The 22,148-nt window shown below is 47.1% G+C and overlaps 3 protein-coding genes across 10 annotated transcripts in view; 1 reads left to right on the top strand and 2 right to left on the bottom strand.

The window, feature by feature from the left end:
• Nucleotides 1-7,046: 7,046 nt before the first annotated feature.
• TEX52 (testis expressed 52) lies at nucleotides 7,047-7,601 on the bottom strand. Its single transcript, XM_011367891.1, has one exon. It carries the CDS (start codon nucleotides 7,599-7,601, stop codon nucleotides 7,047-7,049), a length of 555 nt encoding a protein of 184 aa, XP_011366193.1.
• A 1,796-nt stretch (nucleotides 7,602-9,397) lies between these two features.
• On the bottom strand, nucleotides 9,398-21,200 carry FOXM1 (forkhead box M1). 8 transcript variants are annotated; one of them, XM_011367849.2, is made up of 10 exons: nucleotides 20,963-21,200; nucleotides 18,560-19,132; nucleotides 17,839-17,990; nucleotides 16,392-16,583; nucleotides 15,540-15,668; nucleotides 14,815-14,859; nucleotides 14,102-14,168; nucleotides 13,742-13,917; nucleotides 11,720-11,803; nucleotides 9,398-11,409 (listed from the first exon to the last, which is right to left on the bottom strand). In XM_011367849.2, exons 2-10 carry the CDS (start codon nucleotides 19,083-19,085, stop codon nucleotides 10,384-10,386), a joined length of 2,397 nt encoding a protein of 798 aa, XP_011366151.1. In that variant the 5' UTR covers nucleotides 19,086-19,132; nucleotides 20,963-21,200; the 3' UTR covers nucleotides 9,398-10,383. The 8 variants fall into 8 exon arrangements, with proteins under 8 accessions (XP_011366151.1, XP_023390875.1, XP_011366152.1 ...); XM_023535107.1 differs by having other exon boundaries at nucleotides 14,102-14,171; nucleotides 20,963-21,159; XM_011367850.2 differs by having other exon boundaries at nucleotides 14,102-14,171; nucleotides 18,584-19,132; nucleotides 20,963-21,148.
• A 1-nt stretch (nucleotide 21,201) lies between these two features.
• RHNO1 (RAD9-HUS1-RAD1 interacting nuclear orphan 1) overlaps nucleotides 21,202-22,148 on the top strand; it is a 6,742-nt gene continuing 5,795 nt past the window's right edge. The window contains exon 1 of the mRNA XM_011367856.2: nucleotides 21,202-21,328. The gene's annotated coding sequence lies outside the window, so the exon portion shown is untranslated. The remainder of the gene's footprint in view (nucleotides 21,329-22,148) is intronic.

Here is a 22,148-nt window from a genome sequence, read left to right on the forward strand (position 1 = left end):
TAGGCTTTATCAGGGTAGAGTTTTTGTGTTTGTTTGTTTGTTGTCTCTTTCTCCTCTTACACAAAATTTGTTGAACGAATCATTCAACAGGACATACAGGAAGAAACACACACCACTGTTTCCCCAGCTACTCAGGCGATGAGACACTGGAACAGCTTGTTGAGCTCCCCACCCGATTTTTTCAATCACAGAATCCAGCAGATGCCATAGGCACTCGCTCAAGGGCAATCACCCTTTCTACTCATCCTCCATTATTTGCCAGTTCCTCTCATCCCCTGGGCTCTGTACCCTCGTCTTTATTCTGCAGGTACCGTCAGAGAATCTGGCAAAGTTTCCCAACTCCTTCCAAATATTCTGGAATTTTAAGCTCTGACAGACACTCCTGTTTCACCTTTCCTCTGGCTTCAGCATTTCTCTTCTTCCCTCCTGTGTTGATCTTTAATTCCTGTTTTAATCTTCCTCCATTTTTTTTTTCTTTCTCTTTACCTAAGCTGTGGGCCTGCCCTTTGTACCCCTGCACATGACCTCTACTTTCCCGTGCTTAAGTGGTCACTGACTGTTACCTAGGAACCATGTCATTGATACCTAGTGTCTGTATTCAGTGAACAACCAGTGAAAATGACAGTGGGCTAAGAGAAGCCACATCGAAACTTCTACCTTAGAATAAGAACAATGGCAAGAAGTACCAGCATTATCTTACAAGCATGTAGCATTTGGGAGGGTCTGTCCTGGGACCTGCAAAGAATGTGTTGGCTGGAGACTAACCAGAGATGAGCAACCATATGAATAGCCACAGAAACCACTAAATATAATAATAGGCAGCAGCAATTACTTACAAGGTATAATGAAAAGAATACCTGTATATGGCTCAGTGGACAGTACAACTAGAAAAGGGCTCAAAGGTGGATGAGAAGCATGAAGACAAAGGGCTTAAGCAAGCAAGTCAGCAATGAGTAGAAACGAGAGGCGAAAATGTCCTAGGAAAGGTGGGAAGTAAGTTTAAGGCAGGCTGGAGAGATGATCTTAGCTCTGATTTGCCATCTCAAGGAGGGCGATGGGGCTTTTTGAGGCATGGCAGCCAGGTGAAGAAGAAAGACTGAAGATCATGATTGACAAAGTGGCTGGCACCCCTCAGGGGTTTCCAGTCCCCGTAGCTTCCAACACTCACTTATCCCCAACTATTCTTTAGGCCCCCAGCAATTCGGCAACCCAGCTCATGAGACCAACCCCAGGTATAGGGAAAGAGAGGTTGTGGAAGGGGAGGTGTTGACCCAGAAGTGGCTCTGAAGGCCTCTGTACTGGGATTAATTGGGGTCTATGAAGCTTGTGGCATTCAGCAGAATCTAGGATGTTCTGTGGAGTGGCATGCGGGGTATATGTGAGGGAGGGATGTCTACCCGTTTCCCTCTCAAATCTACTCTTAGAAGTTATGGTGAGAGAACGGGTCATTAAGGCAGACCCAGGTTATAGGGATCCACAACTACACCTCACAAAAGGCTTTCAAGAACTCTATATTCATTAGGTATGTTGGGAGGGTATGGGTGAGCAGTGGTGTTCATCGTTGATGACAGGCTGAGCTGGACATTACAAAAGTCCCCAGGCCCAGGAGGACGTGTGGATGTGCTATTGCTGTCCCCCAGGTCCCCAGGGCCTACCGGAGTTCAGGAATTTCAGGAATCTTGCTTCCACATGTCTGGCTGGCCACTAGACAAGAGGGCCCCCTGATAATATTGTAGTCCTCCTGCCAGCAGGAAGGCAGCTGGTGTCCAGAGAGCAGAGCAGGAAAGGGGTAGATGGTGTGGATGTCCCTCTGATGGTCTGGGTCTGCCAAGGCAGGGAGTCTGTGTAAGTGCAGCTTACCGTTCTGCTTTTCCCTAGCCGCAGGCCAGAGTGTAGGCAGCTTTCTCTGAAAAAGTCCAATGGCCTCCTTCTTTCTGCCCCCCCAAATCTTGATATCAACCCTCTAAGTATCCCTTGCGCTTCTCACTGTGGAAGTGTCATCCAGCCTGAGAAGCAGGATGACAACACAGACCCTGGAGTCCTAGCTCACAGCCCTGTGCCTCCTGTTCTACCACTAGGAGGCCAGGGGTAGTCTGACTTTGTGGCCTGGAGCAAGTCACTTCTCCCTGGGCCTCAGTTTACCATCTAAACATTGAGCGGGTGCGACTTGTCTTCTAATGGCCTGCCCAGCTCTGACATGTTGGGACCTCCTAACATGTAGGTAAAAAGACTGCCTCCTTTCCACCAGCATTCCTAATCCAGAGTGGGGAGAATGGATACATCCTGAGCCCCAGCGATTCCCTGGAGAACTCAGGAAATCCTCCTGCGCCCCTGGCTCTGGTCCTCCCCACTAACCCCACACGCACACCATGGAGAGAGGTGGCAAAGAGGGCCATTGAATAGAATTATAGATTTGTAACAATAAGGACATTTGGAAACTTTTTCTATTTGTTCTGTTTATTATAATTGTTTTTCATTGAGGTGAAATTCACATCAAATTTACCATTTAAAGTATATGATTCAGTGGCATTTTGTTCATTCATGTTGTTATACAACCTTCACTTCTATCTAGTTCCAAAATATTTTCATTACCCCAGAAGTAAACCCTGAATCCATTAAACAGTTTCCATTCTCCCCTCCCCCATCACCTGGCAACTATCAGTTTACCTTCTGTCTTTATAGATTTGCCTATTCTAGATATTTCATATAAATGGAATCACACATGAGGCTTTTTCTGGTGTCTCTCACTCAGCATGATGTTTTCAAGGTTCATCTACATTGTAGCATGGATCAATACTTCATTCTTTTCTATGAATGAATAATACTCCATCCATTTATTATTTTATTCTAAGAATAATGGTTCCTAGCTTCATTTATGGAGGGTCTACAATGTACCAGAAATGTTACACGTACTTAACTGATATGATTTTATTTATACTCTAGTGGTTCCCACTGTGCAAATGAGAAAACTAAAAGCCTGAGGGAATAATAATAACCTTCCCAAAGGTCACAAAGCTGCTTAGCGGTTAACTAGGGCTAGACCCCTGGTACTGTTTTGATTCCCAGGTGCCTGCAAGGCTTGAGAAAAGTGGAGACAAAGAGGGAGTGGGGTAGAAGGCCAGGAGAAGCCTTGCTAAGGAAGATCACCAACTTGGGGTGCGACTGGAACAAGAAGCTCCCTCTCCAGCCACCTCCTCGCTGCCACCTCCACTGGGCCTCTTTTAGGCTCTCCTGACCCAATCTCTACTTCAGCAAAGGTAAGCACCTTTCTGACCAGTGTGATTTGCCTGCCTCCACTTTAGGCCACTTATCCCTGGCACCTCATCATAAAAGCTGAAGCATCTGGGGTCAACTGCTGCTCAGGCCCAAGGCGCTAAGGTAATGCTCTGGAGGGACCACGCTGACCTTTACCTTGACTCTACTTCACTCTACTCCTGGTCCTCCTTGGAGGCCGGGTCAGCTTTCTCAGATCTGACTCTTCCATTCTCCAGCAATAGCCTTGGCCTGGCCTCTGCTCCCCACAGCCCTTCGTGGGACCTGCAACCCAGCAGAGTTGCTTCTGGTATTTGCCCAGACATCAAATGGTCCAGGGAGGGTTGGAATTGAGGTTATTTTTGCTTAAGAAGCTTCCTGTACCTTGACCAATCCCAGTCTTATTCAAATGTGCTATGTGAGTAGAGGTAAATTCTTCTTACCCACATTTTTTACAGCACCCTTACCCCTGAGCAACGCCACCTCCCTCCCCCCCACCGCCAATATACACACCTTCTTCCTTCCTACTCCTCTTTCTGTCCCTAGGAACTGAATCCCCCTCTTCTCTCTCTGCTCTACCCACCCTGCAGGCATCCCACCTGCTATGAAAGAGCTCTCCAAGGAAGACAGATAACGATTAGATTTCAGTAGAGTCTTGAGGAGCCTGGGCTACAGAGGTGGCTCGAAGTTGGGGGGATGGTTGAGAGGGTGTATTCTGCAAAAGCTAGAGTCCTTCAGTCCCCCCAAAGGCTTCGTGCTGAAGGCACTTAGTTGAGAACACTGGAGCCAGAAAGTCTGTGTGCCCGCCATGGTCCTCACCCATCTGGAAGGTTTTCTAGGTGTGGCCAGGTCTTCTCTTTCTCTTCCTCACTAAGGTTCTGCTGGGTTGTGCCTTGGAGAGATAGTGGAGGGGCAAGGCAATCCGGTCCTCTATCAGGATTTGGTAATTCCTCACAAGGTCCTGGCTCAGGGGTGCACTGGGCAGCAAGGCCAGCTTTAGCACCTTCTCCTGGTAATGAGGCAGAGGGTTTGGGCAGGGCCAGCTCCTGGCAAAATCATTGGGAAGTGGGTTGGGCAGGAGCTGGAGGCCAGAGGGTTCAAACCTTCCACCAGCCGAGACGTGTCGGTACCTGTTGGGGGGAAGGGGTGTGAAGAGAACAGGGAGGTCAAAGGAGAGAACAGGCATGGTGGAAGGGGTGCGAAGGGAAAGCGTGATGCTACCTTCCACAAGCTAGTGAGCGATTGGGCTGTAGGGAATCCCTTCCATCTCTTTCCCTAATCGCATATTGATCTATTCCAAATGGCCAGCACTCTCCATGTGTGTATGGCATTAGGCTGAAATAATTGTGTTTATAATATCATTATCCAGATTCCAACTATCCTTCAAGTCCCACCTCCTTCACCAACACAATGCCAGCGGGAAGAGCGAACTCAGCACAAGTTCTCTTCTCACCCCTTGTGAACAGGATGCTATCCAAGAGCCCTTCCTGCTCTGACCTGCTGCCTTCTGACACCTGGTCTGTTGACTCCCTCTTCTACAGGCCTGTAGCATTAGGTTCCACAGTGGGGAACTGACTTTTTAAAAACCATAGTTGAATAGCAGCAAATTTCCTGTGGCTCAACATGCTTTGCACCTAGTTCAGCAGATATCCATCTGTTTGCTGTCTTTGTTTCATACCAGTGGTTCTCTGGCCTGGCTGCACATCAGAATCACCCTCAGCTTTTCAAAAATAATAGCTCCCAGGCTGCTCCCCAGCCCAAGTAAGCTAGAATCTCCCAAGTGGAGCTCAAACTTCAACATTTTTCTACAGAGGCTCAAGTGATTCTAATGTACTACTAGGGTTGGGAACAGCTGGGTTTATAGGTAAATGTTCTGTTTTCCAGCAAGATCACGTGCATCTTGAGGCTTAGACCTTGTCTAAGAACTTAAACAAATTAAATTAAATTAAATATTAAACAAGTTTAACAATTTAATTTAACCCCTTACAGAGCTGCTCACAAGGAATGACAGGGCTGCGTGGGCCTTTGCTTTCATCACTCTTTCTTGTTCCCACCTGGAGAACTTGTACACATCCTCCAAAGTCCACTCAAATACCTCCTCCTCTGTGAACAACAAAACTTTGAGACCCATGCCTTTGAAACTTCTAACGACCCTGCATGGAACCAGGTACATCTCTAATACATACTTGAGGGAAGTGAGGCTCAAAGAGTTTAAAAAAGTTAAGGCTGTATATAGCAAGTTTGCAGTGGAGCTACGCAGAGTCTAACCTAGACGTGCTTGACTCCAGAGACCACGCTGCTTCTGCCGTCACACACCATTTACTGTATGCTAGGCACTGTGCTGAGCTCTTTTTATGGCTAATTGCATTTTTCTTGTGCTGCCTTTACAGAACATTATATTGGAAGTGGCTGTGAACTTGTCTGATTCCCCAACCAAACAAGAGGAGAGTAAGAATGCAGCTCTGGAGCCGAGCTCCCTCCGTTCAAAGCCTGGCGCTGTCACTCACTGGCTGTGTGAATATGAGCAGATAGTTGACCTCTCTGTGTTTCAGATGCCTCATCTGTAAAATAGGGTTGATAATAATAGTATCCATTCAGAAATAGTAGGAAGATTAAATAATATAGCTAGAGTGATTAGAACAACATCTGGCACTATCATTTGACTGAGTTTTTTTTTGAGGAACGATCTAAATCTCCTTCATTTTTGCACACCTAGTGTTGGCACATATTAGCCATCAATGATCTTCATTGTAGCGATGGTAGAGAGAAGCCAAGGTCCTGAATAATTTTCTCTCAAAATCTCAAAAATGCCAACTGTTGGCATTTTTTTTTTTTTTTTAAGATTACATATCTCCACAGCCTCGCCCTCCAAGAACCCTCGATACTTCTGTTAATGCCCTTGGGATTGACATTCCGTCCTTACTTCTCTCCCCCTTTCCGGCCACTTATGCTCAGTGCCTGGACTGGACCCAGTATGGCAATATCTGTGAGTTCCCACGACGAGCAGCGAGGGGAGAGCTGCAGGGTTCTCGAATAGCTTTTTTCACATTCCTATCTCTGCTCACATGTCAGTCTTCTAGCTCCTTCTTTTTGCCTTTCTGAAGAATCCCTACCTTTCCAGTCTTCATCCGTTTTCTTGCTCGGGGGGACGCTCCAGCCCACAGCAATCCTTCTCTCTCCCTTCTGAATTTCTGTAATAACATCTGTTTTTTTGTTTGTTTGTTTGTTTCCTGCTTTCACTTACTCATTAACCCACTTCATCTTCACCCATTGGTGTTTACCATCCCCATTTTATCAACAATGGAATTGAGTCTGGAAAAACTAAGCAATTTGCCAAAGTGATGCAGTCTGGATTTTAACCCAAGCCTCTGACTCCAGCTCTCAGCTCTTTCCATTAATAACTGACATCGTTACAACACTCATCCTCTGTGTCACTCTTTGGGCTCTTAGCACCTGGTCTTGCATTGATAGTTCTACTTCCAAGTATGTAGATATCTGCCTTCCTTAAGCTCCTGGAGGGCAGTGACTGAATGACATTTCTCAGTATTCCCAGGGCCTAGCAGGTGTTAAGTATATAAACTTGTATCCCTCTAGTTTTATGGAAATAATGGAGGCCCTCCCCTGGCTGTCCTTCCCTTGCCTCCAGCTACATTCAGAAGGGGAGTTTAGTTTTCAGGTGACTAGGGGTAGAAAGGTTAGAGTACCAAATTAGATATCAGAAAAAGGAAGCAGAGAGAGGGAGGGGTCACCTGAACACTGCTTGGTGGGTCAGCTCACTGAGGAAGGAGCGCCTCTTACTTCTTGAAGTTCTTTGGGGGCAGGATGTTGCCACTGGTGTCTAGAGGAGGTGCCCTTGCTTCACTCCTCAGCTTGAGTTTCTCCATTTCTCTTAGTTCCTTCACTATACTGAAAATCGCCTGGTTCTTCCTATTCGCATCCAAGAAGATAGGAGTATAGCTGATGAAGGTCAGAAGGCTGTTTTGACCCATCCAGGAGGGAGGGGGGATGAGAGGTTCTGCTGGGGGTCGGCAGTGGGCCCTGGAGTTCGTCAGCCAGCGCCAGACATTGCTGTCATAGGGCCTGTCGGGCCTGGTGGGAAAGGTGGCTGGCAAGCGCCCCACATCAAGCCATGTGTGAAATCCCCAGGTGTGCTCGGTTGCCCCCTTCCAAGGGTGGATTAGTTGTTGGTGCACCCTGGACTTCGTGTCTGTGCGGGGTGGCAGCTTCAGGGCCAGCTGGTGGTAGGCTTCCCGGGTGAAGCCAGGCAATTCCCAAGGCTTACTGGGGAGGAGGAACTCACGCTGAGCCCGCGTGTGGTGTGCCGGAAGGGACTCGCTGGCCTGGAACATCTACGGAGAGACGAAGGGACTCTGGTGGGCACTCTGCCTCTCCTTCCCAGGAGGAGCCGCAGAGGAACAAGCTGCCAGCCTCCTCCAGACCCAGGATTCTCATCAGGAAACTGACAGCTTGGCAGGGAGCCATGTCTGCGTTCCACCCTGCCAGTCAGAAGTTATGACTATTCTGTATTATTCTCATGGACTTCTCATCTTTTGTGCCCTTTCCATCAATCAGATTTTGGTTTGATTTCCCACCCACTTTCCTCAAGGAGAATTCCTCCACTCTTCACTCCTTATTTAAACACTTCCTCTCTATTCTGGTGCCCTTACATTCCTGCTCAGGAACTAGTGCTCCTAAGAGGGCCTGAGGAAATCCTGAGAGAAAACACCCCTCATAAAGCAAAGTGTAGAGGGATATCTTTCTTCAGAGAATGGGGCCTGGGTATTTTTCTACCCTGGACTCTTCCTATTACTTGTTTCTCTGTCATTGGTGTGTTGCCTTCACTTCTCATTAAAATGCAAGCAAGTATAGAAAGCATCTAGAATGTTGGTCCCTCCCCTTTTCTGCACCCTACCCCGCAGGAAATAAACAGTAGTTAATATGTATTGACACTGTGCTAAATACTTATCCACGTGTCATTTAGCCCTCATAATCATATGGGCAGGTGATGTTATGGTCCCCATCCCAAAGATGCAAAAAGCAAGACATGCCAAGGGTAAATAACTCACCCGGAGTGCCAAGAGAGTAAGTGGCAGAGCTGGGACTTCGACCATCAGTCTGCACTACTAATATTATGCTCTTCGGAAATGCCTCTCCCTTCAGTCCACTCCTAGGACTTTTCTGGTTCCCAAAACTCACCTGTTTCTTGGGCCCAATCACCTCAGTCATTTCTTTGTGACCACCCAGTAGGAGGGCCTATAAGATGATATAACCAAGCATCTCTTCTCCTCTGTTCTAAGCTCTATGTTCACGGTATCATAAGACTAAGAGAAGAAGACAGTGGAGGAGAGTTCATGGGCCAGATCTGCCGTCCTGGAGAAAGCATGGTTCCCTCCCACCCCCCCAGCCTCCACCGCCCGCCCCAGTGGAACAGCCACTAGCCTCCGAGATGGGGCCCTGCCCCCTACCTGCAGGAAAGGTTTTCTGGTATGGGATGGATCATTCTGCCCTCTGAGTGATCTTCCTCGGTTACAGGCCATTCTTCTTCTGGGCCTGATTGCCAGGAGGGGCAGCTTTGTAGGGAAGACCTTACTGGCAGCATTGTTTGCTGCCAGGGTTGCTATGGCGATGCTTCCTGGGTGGTGACGCAGGGAGGAGGGCTCATCAGTCCCTTGGGCCCCTGATAGCTTCAGGTGAGACAGCTAGGAGATGGGACTCATAAGTTTCTGACTGCAAATGATGGTAACAGGATCTGTTTCTGGACACTTGCCAGGAAAGGCCTGGGGAGTAAAGCAGAGCAGCTTGGCTTCCAGGTCTTGGGTTGTGGGCAGAGGTGGTCATGAGGCACCTGTAAGTGGGCCCATCCTTTGCTAATGTTCTGAGGTCTGCCCCTATGTAGGCCTTTCCCTTACTGGGGACCGGCTATGCAGGTACAGCACTGGAAAAGCTGCCAGTTTCTATGTTAGAAAGGCTGTGCCTGTGCAAGACGTGGGAGATGGCCCTGCTAAAGCCCCTTGCACTCTCCAGTCAGTAGTACTTCATGTTGCCTTCAGGCCTTGCCTCTTGCCTGTGACCATCTTCATCATCACCCACTTTCTTTTCCAGCACCTCCTTATGCCTTAGGGAACAGATACAAACACTTGAGACCAGCATTTCCACCCTGGATTTTATTGAGTAGTAGTTACAGTAGTGTTCTTGAGCTGGCTCACATGCATGTGGTGAGCTGGGGTCTAGGGTGGCTCTTTGCAAAGCGGCAATACGAGATAAGGAAGCCAGGCAGGTCAGGGCCCTTTCAGCCTTCTCAAGCCTTGGGCCAAGTTCTCGTCAATGCTAGCCTCTCTGGCATGATTAGGGACATTATCAGAGAAAAATCTCATGAGCGCGTATCTGGGCACCCACACCCTGTGCTTCAGATGCATCCATTCCCCATCCCCAATTCAACTCTTGACCCATATAAGAGACCTTTTTACCAGGATTACTTCTTGCAGGGAAGTTGATCTGGAAACATGGGGAGGGATGTAGGCGGGAGGGGCAATAAGAGGGATCCTGGCAAGCAGATCTGCTTGTCTGGGTGCCTACAGTAAAGAACTCTTGAGGTAGGTACCTTGGGCCTGGAAGAAACTGTGCATTGCAGGTCCCCCCTTCTCTAGGAACTAAAAGCAAGGAACAGAAGCAAACAAACCACTGTCATCCTACCCACCTCTGGCAGTCTCTAGATAATGCTCTAAGAAAATAAGCTTACATTTATAATCAGAGGATAATTTGGAGATTATTATCCTGTAAGGAGCAGGGAACATGAGACTGCTGGGCACAGAATGTAGTTTGGGGAGTTCCTAACCTCTTTTCACCCTTGCTTTTGCCATGCACACCCTTCAGCTCTAGCAGGGAGAATGAGGAATCAGATTCTCTTGGGGAGCACAGGGTAGCACAGAGAACAGTCACCAGGGCCTCACTGCCTGCAGAGAGCCCAGTGGCAGCTCTGGTGTAACGTGTGCCTTGACATAACCAGGCAAAGTGGGGCTAAAGGAGCGGACAGTCTCTGCCTGCTGTCCTTAATCAGAGCCCTTGGACAGCCCAGCCACACAAGTGCCTTGAAGAGTGGGCAGCTTGAGCAGCTAGGGTAAGGTCAGGTCTCTACCGTAGCTCAGGAATGAACTGAGCCCAGCTGATGTTGTCAGAGCCTAGTGGGTCCTCCTCCAGGCCGGGGAAGCTGATGTCCAGCAGGATCTTGCTGAGGCTGTCATTCATTGTGTCCAGAACTAGACCTTCTGTCAGGGAACGGTTGGCTGAAAGGCTGGCAACCTGTGGCTCAGGGGAGCCTGGCTTGGGGACCTCCATATCTGAGGGGGAACAGCCGCCAAAAGGGTCAGAGGTGAGGTCAAAGGGCTCAGAATTGAGGAGCTCTCGGGGTGAGTCAAAGAGGGGGATACTTTTCAGTGGAGTGGTACTAAGATCTGTCAGCCCTAGGGAGTCAGGCAAGGGGCCAAAGGGACCTTGGGGGGTTTGTACTGGGCTGAAATCGAACTCCCCAACTTTGGCTGGGGGTGTGAGCCTCCAGGATTCGGGGGTCAAGGGGAGGACTGATTTGCTCGGGGTGGAAGAGATAGGCAGCGTCTCCTTAATGGGTGTCTTAAAAGGTCCTCCCTCCCCCTGGGAGTAGCCAAGCTGGGAGAGGGGCGCAGAAGACTCTGAGGGGAGAGCGAACTCTGTGGCTCGTCGCAAAGTCCCAGGACCCTCTGAGAAGAGCAGCTCGGGCTCATCCACACAGGGAGGCAGTAGGTGCTGTTTCCTTCGAGACCGGCTCATCTCCCTCCTCTCCCTTCGTTTAATCACGAGCATTTCAGAGACACACTGGGCTGGGGACTTGAGCCCACTGTAGGACTTGTTGGGCTTTGGAGTGGGAGAGTGGGACGAGTCCTCCCAGGACTGAGATGGCTCCTCTTTGACAGACGGGCATGGCGAGGGCCACTCTTCCAAGGGCGGACTTTCGACCTTGATGGGCCTCTCTAAGTGTGGCGTTTCCTCCCCAGGCTGGATTTCTTCCTCCTTGATGGGCTGAGCGGGAAGCATAGGAGACAGCCCTTCTCCAAGCAGGAGTTTCTCTTCTCTCGCTGGTCCTGCAGCAGGAAGAGGGGCTACCCCCTCATCAGCTAGCAGCACCTGGAAGGGAAGCAGGGACAAGGTGGAAGGAAACTCTTGAAGCCTCGAGATTCAACCCAGTCACCAGGCGGGACACAAGATCGTGACTAAAAAAAGTGACATGCTGGTAATGATCCTCTTTTTGTCTTTTTAAAGTCTTAAAAAACTATTAAATACGAGACTATATGGTGAACGTGGTAGTTCAATTTCAGGGGGAAAAGACAGAGCATTTAATATGGTGCTGGCATAATTATTATCTATCTGAGACAAAATAAAATTGGATGCCTATTTTATACCATATACAAAGACAAGAGAAAAATTAAAACCATACAAATCCTGAAAGAGAATCTAGGAGACTACATGTACAATCTGAGGGTGGGGGTGACCTTCTTAACCAAGACTGGAAACCCAGAAGCTGTAAAAGAGAAGAGAGACATATTTGACTATATAAAAATTTAAAATCTTACTGTGGTGAGAGACACCATAAACAAAGTTAAGAAACAAACAACAGAAGTAAAAAAATATCTTCAGCATAAAAGACAGAAGGTTAATATTTTAATAACAAAGAACTCTCACAAATTTTTAACAGAACCTTGTAGAAAAACGGGCAATGTCCATAAATAAGCATCTCACAGTGAACAATCCCAAGTGACCAAATATAATGAGAAGTTGTTCACATTTACTGGTAAGCAAAGAAAGATGAAATTGTTTATGGAGATATCATTTATGCACATTAGATGGGTAAAAATTAAAAAGATTAATAATACCAATTGTTGGCAAAGACACAGGTCTTGTCATATCTTGCTGCTGGAAATGTGAATTATCAGGTTTTTTTGGAAAGCGATCTAGCAATATTTAGTAAATTTTAAAATACCTCTTTAATCAGCAATCTCATGTCTGGGACTCTATCCAACAGAAATAAAAGCACTCGTAAGAAACACTTGCAAAGGTATTTATTGCAATGTTGTTCATAGGCAAAAAAACTAGAAAAAAAATGTGCCAATAAAGTGGAATGGGTGGAAAAATTATGGCATAGCTATACCATGGACTATTATGTGGCCATTAAAAGACAATGAATTAGAGCTATGCCAAGTGACTTGGAAGAATTTCCATGAGGCAGAAAAGTATATGTAATGTGATCCCATTTTCAATATTCTGTGTGTTGTGCTTATATAAAATGGCTATGGCTATATATGTATGTCTATCATACTAAGAGCATGTATGAAATATGGAAGGAAACATACTAAACTGTCAACATGGGTTATCTTGGGGAGCAGGGGTGATGTGAGTGAAGGTGGGGGGAGGGGAAATGGAGGGGAGGCAAAAAGAAGGGGGAAAAAGACTGCATTAAAACAAAAATAATATAATGCTACAATCACATTAATGCATATATGTAAAATTGTATATAGTCATGAGTATAATTTTATGTATATTTAAAAACTATTTGCTATTTCTATCTCAGTGAAGGCAGGGGGGACCTTCTCCCTACCTTGTTACAGGTCAGCTCCTGCTCTCTAAACCTTCTCTAGAGGGTTAAGTCCAGACATGGTAGTCCATTGCAATATGGTCTTTCTTAACTTATCCTTGTCGCCTTCCCCTCAAACTAGACCATGATGTTCAATCAGGGGTGATTCCACCCCAATGTTTGGAGACATTTTAATTGTCACATGGGTTAGGGGCAGGGGGTGCTCCTAGCATCTAGTGGGGAGAGACAAGGAATGCCGCCAAACATCCCTCAGTGCACAGGACAGCACTCCGTAGTGCACGACACAGTCCTGGCAGGTGGCAGTGTTTTCTCTCACTGCTCGCCCTGACTTTTCTTTGCCACTCACAGAGCTACATGCTTTAGCATCCCCTGAGGATGGTGAGGACACATGGGTGAGGGGCCGGGACCATCCTGCCACTGTACATCTGTGTGCTAACCGACAGCCAGCAAAGAATTATCCAGCCCTAAATGTCAACAGTACCGAGACTGAGAAACCTTGAGCTAGACTAACCCATTCACTCCACTATTGCTGGGTACAAACTGGCATTTCCTGCCTCTATACTCTCTCCACATCTGCTTATCCAAATCCACTTCTTTCTACTTCCCTTGCAAACTCTTCCTTAACCATCTCAGCCCATCTATCATAATCACTTTGTCTGAATTCTTATAAACTCATCAGGTATTTATGGGCTGTCTGACCCCATTTACACTGTAATCCAAATTCTTTCTTAGCTTTTATAATGCCATTAAGTTTTACTTTGTATTTATGCATTGTTGTATTTATGCTTCTCAAGGAACTTAGCAGAGTGTGTTGCAAGCTAAAGGTCCAAGACGTTTAATCCTCAGAGAAAAAGAGAAGCCACTCACCTTAGGGGCAATTCGAACCCGCTTGCTATGGCGGGCAAGCTCTGAGCTCATGAGTGAAGCTGCGAGGGGCAATGGCACCTTTACCGAGGGCTGTAACACCAGTGGCTGGTTCACTGGGAACTGGATGGGCACCAGGTATGAGCTGACCCGGGGTAGGAGTGGCTTCATCTTCCGCCCTGGGAAGAAATAAGAGAGATGAGGGGCAGGGCTCCAACAACGCACCCCTTCTCAATCCCAGGAGCTGTGCTCTCCTCTGGGTTCAGATCCCTTTGAGCTGGGTATAGAATCCCGGAGTCTGATCCCCTGAAAGTATGCCTCCAGAACAAGCATTAGGCCTGATGCCCACTCTTCCATACTAACGTGCGCCCAGTGGGAGTTCAGTTTTGATGGTCACATTCCGGCGGAGCTCAGGATTGGGTCGTTTCTGCTGCTGCATGTGGCAGATAGAGAAAGAAACCTGGGTTAATAAGGTGGGGGAGAAGGTGGGAGAACCCACTTGCTGCTCTGGTACCATGCACTGAGCTAACCGACAGCCCAGCAACATAAGCCGCTCTGGGAAGATGCAGGTGAGCACTGCCACCAAAGCCTAGTGAAAAAAGGTGGACATCACATAGATGTACGGTGGCAGGATGGTCCTAGCACCTCATCCATGTGTCCTCACCACCCCCAGGGGATGCTAAAGCATGTAGCCCTGAGTGGCAAAGAAAAATCAGGGCGAAAAGTGAGAGAAAACACTGCCACCTGCCAGGCCTGTGTTGTGTACTGTGGTTGCTGCCTCACACCAAGCCCGGAGCATGTCCTCCTGCCATGCCTGCTCTGCTCAGTGCACCTTCATGAAGCCCGTGTGAGGGGGGAGGAGAAGTGGGCATAAGCCCTCCTCCTGGGGAGGTGACGTGGCAGTCACAAATTTTCTCACTCCCAGAAGCTCAGGGTACTCTGCATTTAGGGCTGGCAGCCACATGGCCACAGGCTCCCTTCCCCTGCTTAGTGTCTTATCCCTGTCCACTAAAGCCATGCTGAGCAATGAAAGAAAAAACAAGGTCAAGCCCCGAGCCAGAGGGAAAGAATCTTACTGATTCCAAGTGCTCGGGCGATTGTGGAGACCCTGGGTCCAGTGGCTGGTGGCGGTCAGGCAGTGTGGGAGAGAAATAAGATGAAGTTACCACCAGCACGGTCAATCGCTCTGACCACATTGGGAAAAACAGCTATTCCTGACTGATGCTGAGGGTCGCCCTGGACAACTGTCCCTCCCACGAGAATGGTTATAGCTAGCAGCAACGAATGGGCACTCTGAAATCCCAAAACAACTGCTTCTAAAAAGTTGTTCTGCTGGCTTAGTTTCTGGTCTCCAGCCTAAAGAAGGGCTTTTTTAAAACAAGGTTTCTCAGACGTTCTCTGTAAGAATCACCTGAGATGCTGGTTAAAAATACATTATTTCCGGGCGCATCCCAGGCCCACTGAATCGGAAGCCCCAAGACAGGGGCCTGGGAAACCATATTTTAACAAGCATTCCAGGCAGTTCTTATCCACAGGGCAGTTAGGGAAACACTGCCCCGGGAGGTCCTCTGTTTGGATCAGAGTGGTCCTCTCCATGGCTTAGTTTAGCACTGAAGTGTGTCATTTGGTATTTGTCAACTGTACTTAGTTTAGTGAGTTATATGCAAATCTCTTATGGGCTGGCTGGCTTCTAACTCTGCCTTGATTCAATAAGATCAATACAAAGATGACTTGTTTCCTTTTGAGATAGATATTATTACCTCAAACTCTAGCCCCATTTATAAGAAACCAGAACACTCACCTTAAACACCTGGTCCAAGGTCAAATAGCGATTGGCACTGGGGTGAATGGTCCAAAAGGATACCTTGCCATTGGCAGATGTCTCTCGAACAAACATGTCATGGAGAGACAGGTTGTGGCGAATGGAATTCTGAAAGAAGAGAAAGACAACAGTTATCAGCTACTTTAGCTTCAGAAACATCACCTATGATATTCCTAAGGGGAAATTGGCCTCAGGTCTCACCCGCTACCCAGAACAGGCTTTGACAAGTGTCCAACTGACTTCCTCGCTGCAGAGCCGTCCACCTCAGCCATAAACCCATCTACCTACTGGGATTAAGGCCGGTGCCATTCTTTAGGTTGGTGTTAAAGACATTGAGAGCTGTCAGGGGCTGGGAAAGAGGAGTGAGACTGTGAAGCAATAACTGATAAGATAGGTGAGTAAAGAAATTAAGAAACTAGGAAATTTTAGCATCTGTCAGAGGACCTGAGTTGTGGCTCTGACATCATAGTATGAGTTGCAATGACTCCCAGGCATTGTGTTCCCATGAATAAAACGAAGAGAAAATCTCTGCCTTCTAGAGATAGTATGTGACATTAGAGATGAATCATGAGGCTCGCAGACAGCATTTTTAAAAAAATATCTTCTCACAGTTACTTAGTCATTCCAGCTACTGTTCAATGTAGCACAAAAGTGGGCTTAGTGCTACATTGAACTCACCATAAACCTTAGGCAGTGACAGGTGAAGTGGCTGTAGAGCTCTTACTGATGATTTTGCCTAGATTCAGCAGATCAAGTCATAACCCAAAAGATAGTGTAGACAAAATGTTGGGCCAGAATGACCTCGACTTTGATTGTTATGGGACATAGTACCTTCCAGCCTGGCTTGGCCATGTGCTTAAAATAAGGGAAGTGGTCCTCAATCCAGGTATAGATGTCTTTCAAGGTCATGCGCTTCCTCTCCGTGCTGTTGATGGCGAATTGTATCATGGCCATGTAAGAGTATGGGGGCCGCTCAGACACAGAGTCCTGCCAGGATGTTGATGCTCCTGGAGGCTCCTCAACCTGAGGGTTGTAAGAAGCCGGAAGGAGAGAGAAAAGGGAAGGACATGGAAGAGATCACAAGACCTCCTCCAGACCCCCTCAAAGAACATTCCGTAGAGAAACTATGTAGTCTATAAAATCACATTAGAAACAAACTCATCTGAGACCACTTTTCCACAGAGTAAAAGTTTAGGATTAGGAAGGGTCTTAGAGATGATCCAGTCCAGTCTCTAAAGAATGTAGAACCACGTCTCTGTCTTCATTCGTTTTGATGAAGACATTGCCCAATAATAAGTGGAAGTCTGGTTTTTGCTAGTTGAAACCTCTCAGGAAAGTTTGGGTATATATTATGACTCTTAATGCACTAATTTCACAGTAAAACCACACCTTTTTTTCAGACCTGGGGGCCAAGAGCGACCTAGGTCTTAGTCGGAGTCCTACTCCTGATGTGATGTGAATAAACTCATCTCTTTTCAATGTTTGTGTGAGAGAAATATTTCCAAGAGTACGAGACAGATAAATGTCTGCAAAAACACATTTGGCTAAGTCGTAGGCAAGGATCTGATCATTCATATTTTAAAGCATTGAGCTTTATTATGTTTATATACATATTTATAAGTTTATATATTTAAATATAAATTTATTATATTTATATATTTACATAAATAACTTTTAAAGTACACACACAAGTTTTAAGTGAACAGCTCAGTGTTTACTTATGTACACATCCATGTAAATTTTCATTTTTTAAAGTTGTGGAATGAATCATTAGAGGGTATATACAACAGAATCTAGATGTGTGGCAATTGTGAAAGACAAGCTCAAGCCACACAATCGGGTCAAATCAATCTTGATTGCCGGGGAAGTATTTAAAATTCACGTCTAACTCACTTTATTTGCTATTAATATATCTTCTAAGAAAACTATCTGGTTAAAAATGCTATATTCCTTTCATACTGTTGGGATGCCTTTTAAAGTTTAAGTGGCTATCCAAACTAAGACCCATTATTTCCTGAATACTTACTAGGGGCAGAGTATTAAAAGTGCTGACGGAATACAGTGAGCCAGAGGAATCTGCCCTCAAGGAAATTTCCCCACAGATGAAGAAGAAAGATCCTAGGCGAAAAGGTAGCTCAAAATTATACAGAATCGCACTAAGTGAAGTGTTAATACTAGAACTTGGAAATTCTGCTGCACACACCACTTGATCCATTTCCTTTCTTAGATGCTCCCTGCATGGGCTCTGATTTCCCTAGAGAGTGACAGAACAGTTCACCTTAACCTGACTCTGCTCCAGGTGAAGATTCTCCTTTCCCTCCATCTCTTGCTTGATGCTGCAGGAGCCCAGTCCATCAGAACTCATCTTTCCAAGCCACTGGATGTTGGTCAAGCTGTTGTCGAGAGTACAGCCTGCTGCCTCACCGCCAGCTAGAGGAGAAACAATCCAAGATGCCACTTAGCTGCCTGATCTGATGTCTGGTAGGCTCATCAAAGTTGGTGGTTAGGGATCACCTCTCCAAGACCTCTACCCTTAGGGACAGGGAATACATGCCAAATCTATTGTGGCTCTCAGGTACTCTGTCCCACTACAGATATCAAGAGAAATTCAGGAGCATAGTTCAAGTTGTATTTCAATCTCAGCCACACTGAGCCTTAGAGATCAGTCAAGGCAACCTTACAAAAGTTACTGAGTATCTGCACAGAGAAAATCACTTTTCCTTATGATTCGGTTTTCTCCTTTATTAAGACGGAGAAAGATTCAATGGGAAGGATAAATAGAAATAATAGACAAATTCTTTTCTAATATAAAGGTATTAGAAATGCCAAATGATAATTACAACCCTTTGGACAGTGCCCAAAGGATCTGGGTCAGAGTTTCAGAATGAAGAAAGGTAAGACTTTCCCCTGGTTCAGGCTTGATCTAGCCTATCTATCGTAGGTATCAACATGACTGACTGTAGTCCTTGCCACCAAAGGGGAAAGGTTGGGCTCCTCACCCCTTTGCCTTGTAGACCACATACCACAACTCTCCCATTTCTGCCCAGGAAGGGCTCCAGGTGGTCTAGGAAGATTCACATCCTTAGCTGTAGGCTTTGGTCCCAGGGTCTCGGTGAGCACTTCTGTCCTCTTGGGATCATTGCTAGTTTGGGCTTGAGGCTGGGGTCCTGGAGCGTGAGTAGGGGCTCCCCCACAGCTGATGAGGATGAATTTGTTGGGCCCATTGCTGCCACTCTCTTTTCCTTTGGCGGTCAATGCTGTGATGATGTTCTGGATATTGGCATTGTTGGGGATGGCCACCACTTGGGTGTTGGGCATGGTGGGGTGGTTAATAATCTTGATCCCAGCTGGAAACTTGCAAGTGTTGGACTCTGCCACCTCTTTGGAGGCCTGCACTTGACTAGGCCCTTGCTGGGCAAGGGGCCTCTTAGACTCCTCTTCTGATGTTTTACCTGGGGCATTTTGAACAGGAAGGGGCAGCCTTCGTCTTTTGAGAATCAGTGGCCGACGGGGGCTGGTTTTCATTATGAATCCGTGCTTTCACTCTCCATTGAGAAGCACAAGCATGGACCCTGGAAAGTGTAAGGAGCAGCAGGATGTCAGAGAACTGTTAGTTTATGAAGGAGGTTCTGTTAGAGAGGTGTTCTTCCTATGACCAGGAACATGAGCCCACAGGCCCAGGTGAATGCACCGCGGGCCTTCATAAAGACCCCAGACAATAAGGGGAAGAGTACTACTGACAAAGAAGCTAAAGCTGAAGCAAACAGAAGCAATATAAGTGGTGAAAGTGAGACTGGGTCGAATGTAGGTCAACTCAGCCAAAAATCTCCTGGAAGCTTGAGAATGTGTGGCTACAGAAACAGGTGGGAAATATACAAAGACGTAGAAATGTCTATTATTGCCTACTAGAGTACAGATCACGGCAATGACTGTAGGAACAGGAATGCTCGAATAGGAGTACAGTTGGTAATTAGGAGTCCTGACAAAACTCTGATCCCATAATCCATTCTAGGATAGAGCCTTTTATATTTTTATATCATCTTAGTTTATAAATAAAAGGATTAGTGACCATAGAATCAGAGAAGAAAGGCAGATTGTACTACTGTACTATTGCCACTCAACTGAAGAAACCATCCCCAGTTCACGGATAAAAGGGAAACTGCTCAATCCAAAGACCCATGGTAATGTTGTGCAGATTGTGCACTACATAACAGTGAGGGATGCCATTCATTTCGCAGGCTATTATCCTCGCATTGATTTTTTTTTTTAAAGTACGTTTTTCTTTCACAATTTGCAAAATATTTATATAGTGACATTTTTTATACTTGCATGCGCTTATTCATATTTTAACTTTCTAAGCATGTAATTGTATTACTTAATTTCTTTCCCATAACCTAGACTATAGTCCTTATCTCCTGACTACTAAAATGTGCTGCCATCAATATGCTAAGGTGGTTTTATAATGTTAAAAAAATAGTTTTACCTTTAAAAAAATTTGTGCTTTGTTGATTTTAACAGATATATGGAATACTCTATCATTATGTAAAATTATGTAATCCTATTTAGAGGTACTTTGACAAAAGAATGGGCTGTCTCTTTCTTTAGGACATTTGATATCTCCCTAAAAATGACTGTCACACTCATGTGACATTTGCCATCTGCTTCTAGTTCACAGGCCCTCTCCATTCTGCCTCCTCCCTTTCCTTTATATCTAGGTTTCCCCTACCTTCAAATCTCAGTTTTACTTCCACCTCGTATTTCTTCAAGTCTCCCTCCTTCTCCCACCAGTCAGTAGATACTATTATTCCCTCCCCAGCCCCAAAAGATATCTTTCTGATCTAAGGCCTAATTTTCCTTTCTACTCTCTGACCAGCCTCTTCCTATCATTGCCAACACTTTATGTAGCCCAGGAGACTTCCAGAGTGACTCCTCTGACTCCACCCCCATACTGACAAGAGAAAACTTGCAGGGTCCTCAAGAACCAGAAGAGTCCTTTAAGATGGTGGAATGGAGATAGTGTGGTATAATGGTGAGAGCGCCTGGATAAAGGGGAGTGTGTGGGCAGGTCTGTCCTTGTCTTAATGCAGAATCAGTTCGATCTTCAGCCTAGCCATAGTATGCCTAGGAGAGTAGGCCACTCCAACCCTCCGGAGGCTCTGGGCAGAGGTCAAACTTCCAGGGAAAGTCAAGGAATGCTTTGAGAAAAAAGTGAGGACAGGCCAGGGGGTCGGATGCAGAAAAAATTTGCACCCTCACTCAGACTTCCTCCATCCCAGGTGGCCCCAAACCTCCATTCTTGTCCAGCGCCCTGCAGCTAGACCCCCTGACCTCGGCACCCGAGACCTTGCTCCCTGACTCCGCCAAGGCCCGACCTCAGCCTCCATTCCTCAGCTCCCGCTCACCTCCAGACTGCAGCCGCCGCCGCTGTTGGGCTGTGGCTCCTAGGGCGGGTTCCGGGCTCCTCCAACCTGGGGACCGAGCCAGGGTCCCGGACAAGGACTCGCGCCAGGCCGGCCGGGTCCCCGGCGGTGCGGGAGGGGTGGGGAATCCCGGGGGATCCCGGGAGGGGAGGGGGTCCCAGGCCGGGGGCCGGGGGTGGGGTCGGGCACCGGAGCTTTCAGTTTGTTCCGCTGTTTGAAATTGGCGCCGGCGGAGCGTTGCTGTCACGTGACGGAGCGTCGCCAATCGGCGCCAGCCCTTGTCTCCGCGTTCCGGGCTCGAACGCGGCGGCGGCTGGGGGGATCCGCGGCTGGGACGCTGCGGGGCGGGTAAGGCTGCTGGGCCGGCTCGTGGGGAGGGAGGCGCGGAGGGAGGCGGGGAGGGCACAGGTGGGGCCCTGGCGGTGGTGGGCCAGCGGGGACAGCTGGAGACCTGGGGCAACGGCGGCGCCTGGGGAGGCCCTCTCGACCTTCTCTCCCTCGAGCGGTCCAGTCGCTTCCCTAATCACCCCGGGGACTCTCTTCCCGCCTCCCTCCGGATCTTACTATATTTTTAAAGTACACTTTGGTCGATTTTCTTCCTGGGAGAACTTGAACTGCGCGTATCTCCAACTAACGATCGTCTAGTTTCCCCGACTACACGGAGTCGTTGACGACAGCATCTTTAAAAAATTACACACCATAAACTCTACCTCAGCTCCAAATCTTCAAGTACTGATCTGTCTCATCCACTTCCCTCCCCCGCCACAAAAAAACCCCAGTCTTTTAGATATAATAAAGTGCTTTGTTAACTTATTCAAAAAAGTTTGTTGAGCACCTACTATGTGCCAGGCCCTGCTAGGATACAGTAGCAGAAGAAGTTCTCTCTGAGTTTACAGTCTAACGGGAGGAGAGGGGAGCACAGCCGTTTTCGAAGAATCAAATAAGCAAAGGGAGAATTATAGTTGTGAAGTGATAAATTAGAGGTCAGTGATAACTTTGAGTATCTACAATAAGGAAGTCTTGCCTTAGGTAGGTCAGGAAAGGTTTTTCTGATGAACTAAATCTTGATGTGAGATCTGATGCCTTTATGCAAAGAAGGGAAGGAAACCCTTAAAGGGGATAAGGCGTGAAAGGCTGTATGGTAGGAGGGACCATGGTGAGTACAAAG

The sequence above is a fragment of the Pteropus vampyrus genome, unplaced genomic scaffold (assembly GCF_000151845.1).
Source record: "Pteropus vampyrus isolate Shadow unplaced genomic scaffold, Pvam_2.0 Scaffold137, whole genome shotgun sequence".
NCBI classification, from domain to species: Eukaryota; Metazoa; Chordata; class Mammalia; order Chiroptera; family Pteropodidae; genus Pteropus; species Pteropus vampyrus.